A 16155-nucleotide genomic window follows, 5' to 3' on the forward strand; every position below is an offset into this window, starting at 1 on the left:
ATATTTCTTCAATAAATTTTGTTATGTTAAAGTATATACTGTGCCGTTTTTGTAATTTTCCCAAAGCAAGAACACTTCAAATCTATTTTTTATTTTATGTAGCAAATAGAAATTAAAACATAATTAAGAATAAATTGATAGATACATTCACATAAAAATGTAGATAAGGATAGAAATTTATATTAATCAATTGATTTACATTTCCCATATTTATTACTAATTCTAAAATGAAAGGGTTGCTAACTTGAATTTATATCGTCTTTGTTTTTAGCAGTAAGCTCAAAGATCATATCTCGCATGCGACTCAATTCTTTCAATTCCCCTTTCATTCTTTCAATATTCCTTTCCTTTTCCGATATAGTTTGCTCATATGTTTGTAGCATATGTGTCATTTGTTGATTTTCTTGCTTAAGCGCAGATATATCGCTTTGATTTGTTTCTATCTCCGCACTCTTTTCCTCTAAGATCTGCAATATATGAAATATAATAGAATTTGCTTAAAAATTTTTTTTGTCAAATGTACAAAGAATTACTGTACCTGTTCTTTCTTGCTAAGAGATTCTTTAACCTTTTGTAAAAGTTTACTTAATTCGTGATTTTTATTGCCCATATCCATAGCCTTTGCTTCGGCGGCTAAACGTTCATTATCTAATTCTTTGACTTTTTTGCTTAATATATCAATTTGATTGTTACTAGCTTCTAATTCTTTTGTACGTTGTATTAGTTTTTCATTTAGATTCTCCACATTTGCCGACTTCTCTATCACAATTTTTTTCAAGGATTCAATCTCCTAGAAATGCATCAAAAATCCAATAGTATAAAAACTACTATAAAAACATTTGTTAGAGCTGCATATCTCATACATTCATGATAAATACTAACTTGTTTTTTTATAAGAAGCGCTTTCTTGGATTGATCTTCCATCTCGCTAAGCTTTCCCGCTAAAGCAGACTTTTCAGCTTTAATTCCTTCCAAACATTGTTGAGTGTCAAACAATAACTGATGTAATCTACTAGATTCAGCTACTACTTGCGCTAATCTGTGTTGGAGACTAGTAGCATGATTATTCGCTGCTTCTAAACTTGATTGCCACGCCCTTTCAGAATGTCTCATTGCTGCTAACTTTAAAGGAGTTAGTTACAACACAATAAATATATCAAGCTGCACTGTAAATATAAAAAAATATATATTATATTACATTATATATATGCATAAATTTTTTTACCTTATATTCATATAATTCCATTACTGCAGACGTTGAAATATCACTTTGATTCGATTCGAAAGTTGATTTGAGCTTAGCTAAGAATGCATCGAGGCGCTCTTCTTGTGCAATGGAAAATAACGGCGCCAGTTCATTCCCGGTATAACTCAAGGATACTTTATTTGTGACTTCCAGTATGTTGCTATTAGTACTTTGAACTAATATCAACGGTTCTAATTCTTTCATGCAAAGTGCCACTGCGGAAACACTTGTCAAACAGAAATTCCTTATGTACAACTGTCACATATTAAATTAAGGATAAACGTCTTATCGCATGTGAAGCGCTTACCATTCTTGTGGAAATCCAATCGATGATGTCAGCTGCAAGACTTTCTGCTTAACTTCTCCGTCACCGGTGAATAATGCTAGCGCTATTATCATTTGCATTTGTTTTCTACTGAGCAATTCGGAATACAGTGTTAACCAGTTGGAATGATTTGCTGCCAAGTCTGCTGTTAAGGCTAACGCATGAATGTAAAGATTGGTAGAAACATTCTGCAAAGTCCGAAAATATATATTCAGTACAGCTAATATATTTAACACGTGCTGCACATATTTTGTATTAAATTCTGTATTAAACCTGGATAAAGTTCCCAGTCCAATCTCCAGCGGCGGAAAAATCATTATCCAGCACGTGACTGAACAGTTTGCGCATTGCATGTTCGCTGAAGGATTTCATAATCTTCTTTTTCAGCGCAGGAGTTTTAATCATTTCTTGAAACAGCTGCATCAATTCAGCTTGCTTCATTTCCATTTCTGCGTTTCGACCCCCATTTTGCCCATTAATGTCGTCCTCTGGATTCGTTATAAGCATAAGGACCGACGGATCTAGCTCCGTTAAAACTTCGGCAGAGGTCTTGGTGCGTCGGGAATCAATTATCACGCTTCGTATGAGCGCTAAAGCTTTCGAACATACCTACATTTGTCGACAGAAACTTCGATTAAATTGCTGATTAATTCTTCGTACCCGTCTTTTTTTTTACTATGTTTTGAACTGCCATGTTAATAAGAGTTAGGGCCTGAGCAGAATAGCTGACTTATAATTTCAAGACAGTGTTTTATGCTTTAAATCTTTGTTTTTAGCAACGCACAATACTGTCTTGTGTCTCAAGTCTTACACTGTTGTACAAATTGTACACTCATTGTAAGACTTGAGACATAAGACAGTATTGTGCGTTGCTAAAAACAAAGATTTAAAGCATAAAACACTGTCTTAAAATTATAAGTCAGCTATTCTGCTCAGGCCCTTACGATAATAGAGATTACGTACTTGTTCCACAGGCACCCATGTCATAGCTGATTTTATACACGCGGGATACAAAGGCGTTAAGGCAGTTAATTTCAGCTTCACTAATGACAGTAAAAATTCCATCATAAGGGCGACGCATTCCGGATCTGCGTTTTCTTCCAAAGTGGCCAATATATTTTCAATATCTTTGCCATAACTAGTCAATACCGAAAATGTAATATGTATCATTTTTAAAACATTCCACCCATTATTACGTCACGTAAGAACCTGATTTGATTGACTTACTTTGAATATGTGAGCAGTGCATTTCGCGAATGCTCGTTTTGTCCGACGTCGTTAAAAAAGTCGACGATATGTCTCAATAATAAAACGTCTTTCTGTCTTAACGCTGTTCTGAGATTGGCAAACGTCAGCGACGCAAAGTCCATGATATACTTCTCAGATATGTTTGTATTAGTCGGCTCCAATATAATCAATAATTTGCAACATTGCACACTAGTGTTGAAATGATCTTGGAGTTTCAACAACGTTCTGATAAATGCTTTAGTATTGACGGTCCGCATCAGTGTATACACTGCCGGAAGATTTTTATAACACAGATTTACCAGCACACCTAAAGAAAGTGCGATAATCTCTTCTTCCTTTGATTGTACTACCCATTGAGTTAACGTGGAAATTAAATACGGAAGATGAGCCTCTTGCCATGATATCTTAATTCCGTATGTTAACTCTTGCAGTAATTTCAGCACTCTTATCCTCTTTTCAGTCGTCAGATTTGCCTATATGCGCCCATATAGGAACAAAAATCCATTACGTTAATTTGACTGTATAATATATTTCTAATAATGTCGATTAAATTCCATACCTCCAGTAATCTCGCTAGTATCGGAGCAAATTTATACGTATGGATGAGCGATTGTCGGGCAGGTACGTTCCGGCAAGCATTTTGCAAAACATCTACGGCGCTCCAGATTAAGGTAGATCGCGATCCTAAGGAGTTCATAAGCTCGTACAGGCTCACATAGAATTCCGCGGCTATGCTCGTCCCAGGATCAAATATACTCAGGTCCAGCGACGCGCTTATTACCTTAGAAACAGAAAATGGTATAAATAGGAGCGCTCTTCGAAATGTAAACGCGATATGAATGTATCAAGCATGAATGTGTGCTCTCATATTATACTTACTCCAAGGCTCCTTTGTATAGCGGAGATCACATTTTCGCAGGGGTGCTTGGTGTGATCCAACGCCGCGGATATGAACGCTCTCATGTGCTGATACTTTTCCATTATCGCCCTGAAATATCTTCGCAGGGAGATTCGCCAAGTTCTCCTCGTCGGAGGCGCTAACGCATCACTTATAAGCTCGATAGTTTTCCTTCGAAAATTTATGGAGCAGTCACAAATTTAACGCGGTCACTCGACGTCAGAACTCGGCGGAAATGTTTATCTGGAAAGTACTGAGAATCATAGCTCGGCGAATGTCGCGTTTCGTTGTTGACAGTGCACGTGTTTTCGGACGTAAAAGGCAGCTGATGACATGTGGTAGGGACGCCTCTTCGCGTCCATTTTTAAAAACCGACCTGATTCAAATCGGCGAATAGCGTCCCTCGTTGCCGCGAGGACCAATCGGCGGACAGTCTCTCTCTCTCTCTCTCTCTCTCTCTCTCTCTCTCTCTCTCTCTCTCTCTCTCTCTCTCTCTCTCTCTCTCTCTCTCGGCACGAGCTAGCCTGAACACCGAAGTGTACAACTGGGATCGATATTGTTATATTTTGAAACGATCATCGGTAAAAATTATAAAATTGAAGAAATTCAAAATATCTACTAGAGTATCTACGATTTTATTTGTCGAAATCTAGTAAATCCGTTCACTTTTGTAAATTTTATCTCGTTTTAAAAATTTAAAATATAAATATACAAGTGGACGAGGAGATGAGATAAACTGTGCCTACTTTTGATTGGCTACTATTTGGCTATTTGGCGCAAGCGCAGTGATGCAGATATGCCATGCAGCCAGCAGCAGGCAGCAGCAGCAGCAGCAGTATCGATAGTAAACATTTACAAAGTGTGGTTATATCCGAAAGAAGCAATAAAGTTTTTATTATATTAACAAATACTCTTTTTGTGATTGTGAAAAATGGTGCAGTGCTTTATACAGACTTGCAGAAACAGATCGGACGGTCAAAATGCGAGAAAGAGAATATATAATATCGGAAATAAATTAAAAGTTTCGTTTCACAGGTATCGAAAATTGTTTGTCATATTTATAATAATATTATATATTCTATTTTCAGAGTATAAGTTGTTATAAATATTGTCTTTTTTTTTTAGTTTTCCCAAAAATCCTGCAACTCGCAAAGAGTGGTTAGATATTTTGGGACCAACCATCCCATCATCAACTGTCCCAGATACAGCTCGCATTTGCTCTGATCACTTTGAAGAGAAAGACTTTGACAGAAGTTCTTTCATAAACCGACTTAGGCCAAATGCATTGCCCAGTGTATAAATAACAATTGATTTTTTTATTTCTCACGACGTAGAGCAGATGTTTTATACTATAATGTTAATTTTTTTTATTTATTCATGGATATATTTCTTATTTCAGAAAAGACTCATAATACACCAGATATCTACAGTACCTATTTCACATTTTATTGTGGCAAAACCACCTGTTAATGATGAAAATCCTGTTAAAACAGTATCACAAAAAGTAGATAATTCATCAAAAATAGATCATTTATTAATGCCAATAAAAATAGAAAATGCCGAAGAAATCGATTTTTGGTCATCATCAACAATGGCGAATACTTCTCCATGTAAAAATAATTATTAATTGACACATTATATTTATCTTGAGAGAAATACTGATAATTTCAATATTTTGAATCCGATATAACTATTATTTATTATTATTTTAGCACAATCTTCAACATCTAAAGTTGATAAAGCAACAATGGTTACTAAGGATCTTACCAATTTATCCGAGAAACGTCCATTACCAAAGCAAATAGTTAAAGTGGACAAAGAAACGATGGTATCACCTGAACTAATCTATTATTCTCCAGAAATGTTTCGGTTGAGAAGAAGAATTAAATTCTTGCAAGCAGAACATACGAGAAAAATGCGAACTGCACGACAAAAAATACGTCGATATAAAGATCAAGTGGACATGCTCAAAAGCATTTTGGGCACATTGAAAAATAATGTTAAATGATCCAATCGATGAGATTATTAAGTGATTTATTAGGCGATGACTGAATCCAAACGATGACTGTGTATCCAAACAGTATACGCCGGAAATATGTTCGTTTGCATTAACTCTTTATTATTGTTTTCCACGTGCTTATGCATATGTTCGTGATCATTACAATAAATGCTTACCACATGCAAAAATTATTTCTTGGTATAGAACTGTTAATAGAAAACCTGGTATTAGTTTAGAAAAGTTAAACTTTATTACCAAACGTCCAAAAAACCATTTATATGTCATTTAATTAATTGACTCTTTAATATTTAATGAAATAGCAATTTTGAGAATATTTAAAGTATAAATTTCAAAATTTAGCGGTTGATTTGAAGGAAAATATTGCATGTGATCGTATTATCTTAGCAAACAAAGCCTTAACTTTTATGATTGTTTGCATCATAACTTATCTCACTCTAACTTATTGCATTAGTGCAAGTCACTGTCATTAGGCTAGTTCAGGAAGTTCTTCGAAAAAGAACAGACGGTAGATTAGATTAGATACATTTTCAATTTTAATTCACTTATTAACTGTACAGTGACATAAAAGATGCATGATATTAATATAGAAATATATATATATATATATATATATATATATATAAAATATATTATTATTTACACTGATCTCTGTGAGCTCTTAAACGATAAAAAGCAGTATTGTCTAGTTTACAGTTGCAACACACAATATGCATGAAGTTTATTTTCTATTTCTTACAGGTATAAAATCAATATCTATAAAACCATTGTTAATTTTTTCTGACGTTCTAAAAATTATGCCCAAGCTAAGTAATAAAGCTGAAAATAAAATTGTAAGCAAAATATATAAATTTCCAATATTTCTGATGAAATAAATAAATCTTCGATGTGTGTGTGACTTTATCTATAGATTACTCATTTACATACATTCATGTACGGCATTTGTATGAATTGAAAAAAAAATATATTCGCGGTAATATACAGGGTGTCCCATTTTAAATGTCACAGGCAAATATCTTGAAAAATATAGAAGATATGGAAAAACGTTTCAGACAAAAGTTGTTTGGTTTGAAGGGGATACATGAATCCAATGTGAGTCATGTCGTGGATGTCGTTTTTTTAGATATTTTAAAAGCGATTAATTTCTTAAATGGAACTTAATTTTTTCCTTGACATAAAAGTTGTAGATCTCGTCAAGACGTTTTCAAAACATTATAAGAAAGCTCTTTTTTGTTAAGATTTTTCTGAGATATTTTAAATTTTTTGTCATGATATTTTTAGTACAAAATATAAAATATCTTGTAAAGTATTCACTTTTTGATAGCTTTATCTTGATACTTCTATACATTGAATGATAAAAGAAATCGATTGTTGTAAAAAAAAATATATATATATTTTTTAAATTTGATTGCATTTTGTAGACGCATTCAATTTTGCAAAATTGCAAATGTAAAAATTATTATTCGCTTGCTGTTATTATTCTATGTGTAAAAATATCAAGGTAAAGTCATCGAAAAGTGAATACTTTGCAAGATATTTTATATTATTAAAATATGTGTATACATATATAATAATAAATAAAGAATTAAATACTGCATTATAAGTTAATTTTTAATTATGTACATTGGTAATTGAAAAATTTATGTCGATATAGCTGCAGAAAATATCGATACTGTCTAATTGTCTCCAGGATTCGGGACACTATTGACAGTAATAAAAATTTTCTCAGAGTCAACGATCTTTAATAGTATCTCGTCGATGTATAGTTCATCCTTTCATAGGATTCCTTTCTAGCTTGGAGCAAAAAATAAAAAATTGACGACATCACGCGGTGTTCCCAAGCGGTCACCCATCTAACCGCGCCCAGCGTTACTTGACTTCAGTGATCGGACTGGTACTTTCGAATGGACGTTGTCCGAAAATCCTGAGTATTCGTAAGCTATTTTAATTGCATTATGATTCTGCTACTTAAAAAAAAATTTTTTTTTACGATAAATGTCATATGGCCTATGGCCGGTATTCATAGATCTTATTTCAAGACCGTCTTAAGTAATGTCTTAGGCACAGTATACACAGTCTCTGATTAACTTGATCCTCCGATTAAACTCACTCTTCTAAGAGTGTCAGAGTCTAAGACTACCAGAGTCACGCCAAATCGCCAATAGTCAAAGGTTGGTAGAAATGGACATTAATTCGCGTTTCCAATGAGACTCTCGTCAACTCTTGTAAGGCCGAGTGCCGGATCGCGACGCCAGATGGCGCCGCGACGACAGCGCGTCGAAATTCTGGCGCGATACGCCGTCGGGGTTCGCACTGCTTCCTACTTGTTCGTAGTGGTCGGTACGTATATGCTCTCGGTGAATTCGGCGGAGAGAGAAAACCGAGTCGGGTGGGAGCCGTACGAGAGGCGTATCCGCTGAGACCTCGCGTTCCGTTTGCCGCGGACTTGGCGAGACGATCCGACGGGTGAATCGCTTGCGTTCGCGCGATCCTCGGGAACCCGAAGCGGAACGAACGGCGAAAAGTGACGCAGCACCGTATGCATCGCGCGTGTCGGTAATCTCCTTTTCTCTCTCTCTCTCTCTCTTTTCCCCTCTCATTCTTTATCTCTCTTTCTCTCTCTCTCTCTCTCTCTCTCTCTCTCTCTCTCTCTCTCTCTCTCTCTCTTTCTCACACATACACACACATTCGCTCTTTCTTCTGTCTCTCCCTCTCCCATCGGAGTGTCAAAGTTCCGAGACTACTCGTCGATGTAGGTTACGAGAAGGAGAAACGAACGGATCCGGGGTGCGAATCGTGGAAGTGTGACGCGGCCGGGCGGCGACACGCACCTCCCACGGGGGAAGAAAAAAAAGACGAAACGGAACGTCGTTCCACGGCGGTATCGCGTTTCGCAGTGCGAGCGGGCAGGCGAGCACGGTTGTAGCGGGGGAGAGCGAGGAGAGGAGATCCGGAGTGCGAACGCGGAGAGTCGGAGACTGTTCCGGTGGGACGGACCGTGGTGCGAGAGACTGCGAGAGAGGAGCGAGCCTCTCCGGTGGTGGAGCACTCGCGTGCCATCCGGGTGTTGTCATAAATGTGCAGGTTCTACGTAGATTGCGCGATCTATGCACGGTCGACGACGGGCCGATCTATCGGTGGCGAGTGCTGATCGTGCCTGACGTTTCCGCGACTCCGGCAGCGAGTCGACGTTGAGATCCATCATCGGTCGCGCGGCGTTGCGCCTGGTCGTCGCCGCCGCCGTCGCCGTCGTCGTCGCCGACGTCGCCGACGTCGTCGCCCCGAGAAGCAGCTAGCACAGCGCGGCGTACCTATCTAACGGCGTGCCCCTCGACAACGCAAAACAGGTTAAACATAAACTCTCGAGACTCATGATTTCAACTCTTGGCAGGTGTCCGTCATTCCGCAAGCGTGCGCGCGCACGTTTATTAGCGGGCGAGCGAGCGAGCGAGAGATGAGGAGCCCTAAATTAAACCCCCGTCGAAGTAGCGGAACGACGCGGACGGGAGGTGGTGGCAGGAGGATGTTTATACCGGAGGATACACTGGCTGGTACATACATCCGGACGAGGGAGGCGAGGAGACGGCGAGCGCGCGGGTCACCCGATCGCGCTTCCCTCCGTTGCTCCTCGCGCGCCAGGGGGGGGGGGGCAGCGCGCTTCCGTGAACGAGGAGAGAGCTCCAGTTTCTTCCCCGGAAGCGGGGACAGGCGATATTTCGGATGTCGCTGACGTTTCGACGGGCGGCGACAAGTTACCTCAGGGCAGTGACAATCGTGGCGCATTCATTCCCGTTCCCTTTATTTGCCTCTGTCTCTTTTTCTCTCTCTCTCTCTCTCTCTCTCTCTCTCTCTCTCTCTCTCTCTCTCTCTCTCTCTCTCTCTCTCTCTCTCTCTCTCTCTCTGTTCTCTTCTCGCTCGCTCGCTCGCTCGCTCTCTTTTCCCCCCCACGATCTTTTTCCGCTATCTCACATCGTCCATCTCCGTCTGTCTCTCCCTCCTATTTGCACACATACACGCGCGCGCGCACGCACACGACGCTTGGCGCTTGCGCGCACACACGCACACGTACGAGACACACATACAGCAAGTGTATATATACGTGACAAGACTGTTCTGTCTTTCTTCATTCCCCTTCGTGTGCTACGTCGATGCATCGTTTTAACGGTTTCTCGTAATTTTACGATAAACACCCCGACTGCTCAAGGTTACGGAAATGTCGGTGACGTAGCTGATCGCATTCCGACGGGTTTTTCCTTTCGGCGACGGATGCCGCGGCGGCGAGGAGGCGAACAGGGCAGGCGACGACGGTACATATAGGGCCGCGCGCTAGAGCGGAGCTGCCCTCGTCGGTGGCCCTTTTCACGAGCGTTGCACGTATCTCTCGGATCTCGTGATCGCGCTCCGAGTAAAAGTCTCTGAGCCTGGGTGCATCGCGCTCCCTCCTCCTCGGCCCCTCCCTCCACCGTGTACATTCGCTCTCCTTTCGCACGAGCCTTTCCCGCCGGCGGAAGGAAAGAGAGGAGAAAAAAATAATAATGCCGGAGGACGTATTCGACGACGTTAGCGCCGAGACTAATTGGATAATACAATTAACAGGATCCTCTAATGGGTTAAAGAGAGCTCGCGAGATTCTGGTTTTCCTTCCTCGCCTCCGTCCCCCTCGCCAGAGGGGGGGGGGGAGAGATAAGCTTATTGCTACCTTTGACTTATTATCACACGGTGCACGCATAAGTAATCCGTTGATTCTCGGTCGCGATCCCGCGTGCGGGCCGCGGGGTTTTATTCGATTAACTCCGGTAGGCGGACCGCGCTAGTGATTCATTCGACACTCGCCTCTCGCCTCCACCGACGGTGATTACCCATGCCGGTGCCCCATGCGCGCACTCGTCCTCGTCTTGGACGCGATTCTTTTTATTATTCCCAATAATACTCGTTTTCACCCCGCAATATATCTGTGTTTTTCTGGACATTCTTATCTTATCTGCTCTGGTGCATTCGTGTTTCATTGAAAATATCTTGCTCTTAAAATGATCCTCTGCCTCTCGCGCACGTTTCTCTCGCGATTGTTCTTTAATTATAACTGTCGCTTTCGGTTGTGCGATTAAAGTCTCTGTCGTGTCTGTGTCTCCTGTTGTACTTGTTATTTGGAGTTCCGTTAAGTACGTAGGCTCCACAGGTGATCTAAAAACGTAGGCTCCACAGGTGATCTAAAAAAAAATATTGTAATTAATTCCTGTGTGTGTGCGCCTGAAGCGAGATCTTATCTGTCAAGGTACAAAGCGCCAGTACAAAGACAGTTATCTGTCGAATTGAGCTTTTTGCATTGTGCGACGACAACTGGAAAGAAACGTATAATATATTGTAATGCGTTACTTCTTTGTATAAAGTTTCTTTGACGTGAGCATTAGAAATAATTTTTGTTTTGTATTCAGGAGTTATATTAAATCCTTAATATTGCTGATATTAAATTTTTGTGTCAGATTATATATATAAAAATGTGTACAATCTAAAAATCTTACAAAATATTTGTTTTTATTTAAGTATTTAGTTATAGAATACATTTTTGCTAAATACTCTTAAGAAACTTCTATTGAAGCACTGCATCACTAGAATAATGTATTAATCTTCCAATATATTTTAGTCCTTCCATTCTACTTATATTTCTGGTTTTTTTTGTAATACTTAAATGTAGTAGAAAGTAGACTGAAAGAAGATGTTATCATATGTGCAATCTATGTGCAAAACTTGTGAAACAGAAGACTGCTTCTCAATTTAATCCCATAAATGTATCCTATGGTTAACAATATAGCCAGCGATATTGTTAACAGCCAGTAAAATTGCGAGATTGATCAAGAATTGAAAAATTAATTTTCTTTCTAGGTGATCATGGCGAATCGGGGTACGGCCCAGAGGCCGAATGGATCGACACAAGGAAAAATTTGTCAGTTTAAACTAGTTTTACTCGGTGAATCGGCAGTCGGGAAATCGAGCCTTGTCTTAAGGTTTGTCAAAGGACAGTTCCACGAGTATCAGGAGAGTACAATTGGTGGTAAGAATATTTATCTGCAATTGCTTTAATATCACATTTTTTTATTGTATTGTCACTGTCACAAAAATATATCATTATTTCCAGCTGCATTTCTAACACAAACCGTATGTTTGGATGACACAACTGTAAAATTTGAAATCTGGGATACCGCGGGGCAAGAACGTTATCACAGTCTTGCACCGATGTATTATCGTGGTGCACAGGCAGCCATTGTCGTGTACGACATAACAAATCAGGTAGATAGTTTGTCAGTGGTCCGTGTGAATGTTAAATAAAGGAAAAGAATATTCGTAACAAAGATTAAATCAACTAATGTAGAACTAATTGATACGTGTTCTTGTTATTTTACTAGGATACATTCTCACGTGCCCAAACATGGGTAAAGGAATTGCAGCGCCAAGCCAGTCCGAGCATAGTAATAGCATTAGCTGGAAACAAGGCAGATTTGGCAAATAAGAGAGTCGTCGAATATGATGAGGCTCAAACGTATGCGGATGAAAATGGCCTTCTTTTCATGGAAACATCTGCTAAGACGGCAATGAATGTCAACGACATATTCCTTGCAATTGGTGAGTTGTGCTATACCTTTGTTTCTTTCCTGTTGACATTTAATTATCACAGATTACATTGTCACTGATAACTGCATAAAAATTAAACTATAAACGTAACGTTGGTATTTTCAAGTTATATAAATATGTATTATTAGTTCAACTTTAAACTGTTTAAATTTTGTTTTATTTGATAATAAGTACACAATCAGAAATGTTATCCCATCTCGTATTACGCGTTATCACTCTAATCAAAATGCATGGTTACTACAACTTTATATCTGCTGATAATTAACAAAAAAAGCTGTTTTTGAGAAGTTTTAAAATACTTTAATACAATTTGGCTACAACGAGATAATATTATTTTTACAGCTAAAAAGCTTCCTAAAAACGAACAATCAGGAAGTGCAAGTACGAGTGGTCAAAGTCGTCGACTAGTCGAGTCAGATGGGCAAAAGGCAGCAACCGGCAATTGCTGCAAGTGATTATCTAAATCCGTATGTGTCTCACAATATATTCGTATCTATATTTTTACATTATTTGAATATATATATATATATATATATAACATCTTTAATATTAATTGAATTGATGAGAGACGTTATTCCACTGATGAGAGAAACCAGCAAATATTTGATATGCCTAATGAATATGTTACGAATCAAACACACGTTCGGTGTAACAACATGTTCACATATTTTTATAATATTAGAATATATAATGAAACGAAAGTGCGATCAAAAGAAGAGAATGGGAAAACGGGAAATATATCAATTTGATATTGTGTAGAGTAGACATTTGCACTTTAAAATGTTTTTAGCAAATTTTTGTATTAGTATCAATAATATGGGGGTAACTGAGTAGTCATGCAGTTTCATAGAGTATATTATATTTCTTGTTATGTTTATGATATTTTTTATAGCGCATAATTCTCTTCTCTCGCCTTCTTTATATTTACTGGAACAGTAGATAAATAAAGGCTGGAAATAAACAAGAAGATAAAGAGCGCGGATTGAAAGTAAGATCCAATATATGACCATCAAATATATAATATGCAGGATATAAATGTAACTAATATTGCTGTATAATATTTAGCTACCATTGACAGTTTCTTGTAATTAAAAAGTGGTTTACACAAAATGTGTATGTGAAGAAAACGATTCTAAATTTTATGATGTTTCCATGTTAATAATGTATCTATACTTATTTCTCAGAGAACTTTTCTTTTAGCATTATTGCAGTATATATTTGTTCAAACCGTTCAATACATACAAACTTCAATACAAACATATATAATATATAATGATCCCATATACTCTTAAAATAATTCTTTAGCCAAAAAATCTTCTATTATTTTATTGAATAGTCACATTGAAGGATATTATACGGTACTGCTATTAATCGATTCTTTAATAGCAAATCTTTAATATTCTTTTAATGTATTTCTACTAGATTTAAATATAGCATTTACATTACAATGACAGCTTTATTAAAGTCAGAGTCTTTATTTGCGCATAAAAATTGTAATCTATGTGATACAACGTCTAAAAGCATAATACTTTTTTATTAGTTTCCTCGTTTTATTGTATATTCATCCGTGATTAATTTAAGTGCACTATTCAAAATTTTGTGAAAAGAGAAGTTGTCTAATGTAAGGCACTAGATATCCCTTAGGCACATTGTAGTGTTTACATGACACTCTATATGTTTATAGATATTATAAATTTGTAAAGTTTCCTTTTCTTCTTCGGAGGACACTAATTTCTGACTGATAAAGGTGCTACAAGAATACATGTGCATGATATTCATTGTGCAAGCTTGTAAAAATGTTTTCTTGTAATTTACGATAATGCTCCTATTTCCTGTGCAATGATTCGTATCATTGGATTGTATATCTGAAATATTATTTTGTAATAATAATAGGTAAAACTGTTTAAAATTGTTACGAAAAAAAAAAGAAAATTCTCAGGGTGCAATCCTTCTCTTCAATCTCTAATATTGTTGTATCCTAAATATATATTTATTTTTATTTCCGCTATAATATACGACTATCTAGATATGTTTCTGTTAAAAATCACAGGTAGGTTCGATTATTCCTGTATAGAGAGGTTTTTAATATTCACCAAGCAAATAAAATGTTTTACAGTAGTTACAGTCTTGTGCATTGTAGATATTCAACAGTTGTAATACAGTACATTATGGAATCATACATTGTGACTCATTTTCCTTATCATTTACATACATGTAATGGAAAAGACGATCTTTATATACGTTCGTAAGCTATATACTTTGCATTACACTTCAAAGTAATTAACAACGATTATATACGCTATTTAAACGATTATTTATTACGTAGATTTTATTTCTACGGGGGAAATTTATTTATTTCTCAGAGAATCTTGATTAAATTAGGTAAGTTGCAAGTAAACGTTAATTATCCGAGAGAATTTATATCTCAACGCATCGTTATCGACATAATTTTGTACAGCTGACCTGTAAAACTTTTAATTAAGTTTAATTACCTAATTAAATTGCTCGATATTGCTTCTAATTATTATTAATTAAACTTGCGTTTATACGTATTTAGAATAATATTGCAGTAGACGCGCTATCTATTTCTGATTACAGATATGTACTATAATCTACAAAGATAGGTACACCACGAGTGTGCTACGATGAATTTGAGAAGAAGACACACAACAGGGGAAAAATACAGAATGGGAAGTGAACAGTGTGGGACATTCGCAAACATTTGCTTGAGTGATTGACTAAGAGTCTGCGTCTCAATGTAATCGACGATATATCATCTATTTTGAGTATCAGATCTATTAAGAGGTGGTAAAAGAAAGCTCCCATTTGTAATTCTAGTAGTGTAATGGGAGGTGTTCGTTATAAATATATAAATATATATAAATACGCATTATATATGTATATATATATATATATATATATATATTATAAATCATATAGGTAAATATGATTTATATATGTAATAAGTATATAAATACTAATGATAATAAATAATAATAATAATAATTAATAAAAATACAACACCGTAATTAATATTACCGTAAATACTGATAAAATAACAGTACATTTAAAATGAAATATGCAACGTCTAATGAATTTTTGGCACGCGGAGATCTTGTAAGATAGGAGAGGCTATTCCTGCTGCTATTACTATGTATTTCCTTTCTTAGTTTGTAACACGTATAACAATTTCTTGCTCTAAAATATATTGTATATTAATTTTATTGACAACTCATAATGAATTATAAATGATTACACGGCAAAAAGAATAAACTTGTGAATATTACGACGGCTCTTGATAATTGCCTATTTATTCGAACCGGAACTCTGTAGACAACGTAGATTTATACAGAGAATTAGACAGTTTATTGCTTTTTGTTTTAAATATATTAGATCTTTTGTTACGAGGATTTATTTATATATTTATTTGGTGACCTTCGTGTATCACATAAATATTAATATGCTTCTATGTTCAGTAGATATGTTACTAACATGTTATCTACATTAATCATCTATTATGAAATACTGGAATATGTTACAGAAATGAATGACGCGTGTAATCGCGAGTCTGATAAAACGAATGCGACAATAGATATAAAATACAAAAGTTTCTATCCGAATACACCATGCCGAATAATACGAGAATTTTACATTCCGCGCCTGAGTTGGAAAGTAATATAAATTATGACGGACCTTGGAAATTCGACAATGTACCGTGGCAAAGCCAACGTAGTTTATCTTTTAAATTGATAACGTCTGAAGATGTAACTTACATGAGAAAGCAAAGAGATCGA

The 16155-nt window shown here is 36.8% G+C and overlaps 3 protein-coding genes across 13 annotated transcripts; 2 read left to right on the forward strand and 1 right to left on the reverse strand.

The window, feature by feature from the left end:
• Positions 1 to 158: 158 nt before the first annotated feature.
• LOC139773633 (uncharacterized) lies at positions 159 to 4133 on the reverse strand. Of its 2 annotated transcripts, XM_071708196.1 has the most exons (11): positions 4094 to 4133; positions 3699 to 3970; positions 3379 to 3600; positions 2799 to 3292; positions 2535 to 2709; positions 1845 to 2180; positions 1554 to 1759; positions 1226 to 1472; positions 883 to 1122; positions 539 to 790; positions 159 to 467 (listed from the first exon to the last, which is right to left on the reverse strand). In XM_071708196.1, the coding sequence occupies exons 2-11, from the start codon at positions 3798 to 3800 to the stop codon at positions 240 to 242; spliced, it is 2502 nt and encodes an 833-aa protein (XP_071564297.1). In that variant the 5' UTR covers positions 3801 to 3970; positions 4094 to 4133; the 3' UTR covers positions 159 to 239. The 2 variants fall into 2 exon arrangements, with proteins under 2 accessions (XP_071564297.1, XP_071564296.1); XM_071708195.1 differs by lacking the exon at positions 4094 to 4133 and having other exon boundaries at positions 3699 to 4060.
• A 385-nt stretch (positions 4134 to 4518) lies between these two features.
• Positions 4519 to 6637, forward strand: LOC139773641 (uncharacterized). Its single transcript, XM_071708212.1, has 4 exons — positions 4519 to 4752; positions 4843 to 5011; positions 5117 to 5327; positions 5430 to 6637. Exons 1-4 carry the CDS (start codon positions 4649 to 4651, stop codon positions 5723 to 5725), a joined length of 780 nt encoding a protein of 259 aa, XP_071564313.1. The 5' UTR covers positions 4519 to 4648; the 3' UTR covers positions 5726 to 6637.
• A 1414-nt stretch (positions 6638 to 8051) lies between these two features.
• Positions 8052 to 15647, forward strand: Rab5 (RAS oncogene family member Rab5). Of its 10 annotated transcripts, none has more exons than XR_011718387.1 (7): positions 8081 to 9081; positions 11615 to 11783; positions 11868 to 12019; positions 12136 to 12352; positions 12704 to 12828; positions 13254 to 13349; positions 14960 to 15647. XR_011718387.1 is itself a non-coding variant. In XM_071708214.1 (7 exons), the coding sequence occupies exons 3-6, from the start codon at positions 11621 to 11623 to the stop codon at positions 12814 to 12816; spliced, it is 645 nt and encodes a 214-aa protein (XP_071564315.1). In that variant the 5' UTR covers positions 8081 to 8290; positions 8491 to 9081; positions 11615 to 11620; the 3' UTR covers positions 12817 to 12828; positions 14960 to 15647. The 10 variants fall into 10 exon arrangements, 8 of the variants coding, with proteins under 8 accessions (XP_071564320.1, XP_071564315.1, XP_071564316.1 ...); XM_071708214.1 differs by lacking the exon at positions 13254 to 13349 and having other exon boundaries at positions 8081 to 8290; positions 8491 to 9081; XM_071708215.1 differs by lacking the exon at positions 13254 to 13349 and having other exon boundaries at positions 8081 to 8286; positions 8491 to 9081.
• Positions 15648 to 16155: the final 508 nt, after the last annotated feature.

Source organism: Temnothorax nylanderi, unplaced genomic scaffold (assembly GCF_030848795.1).
Source record: "Temnothorax nylanderi isolate EJ_2023f unplaced genomic scaffold, tnyl_v1.0 TNYL_tig0065_pilon, whole genome shotgun sequence".
Lineage (NCBI taxonomy): Eukaryota > Metazoa > Arthropoda > Insecta > Hymenoptera > Formicidae > Temnothorax > Temnothorax nylanderi.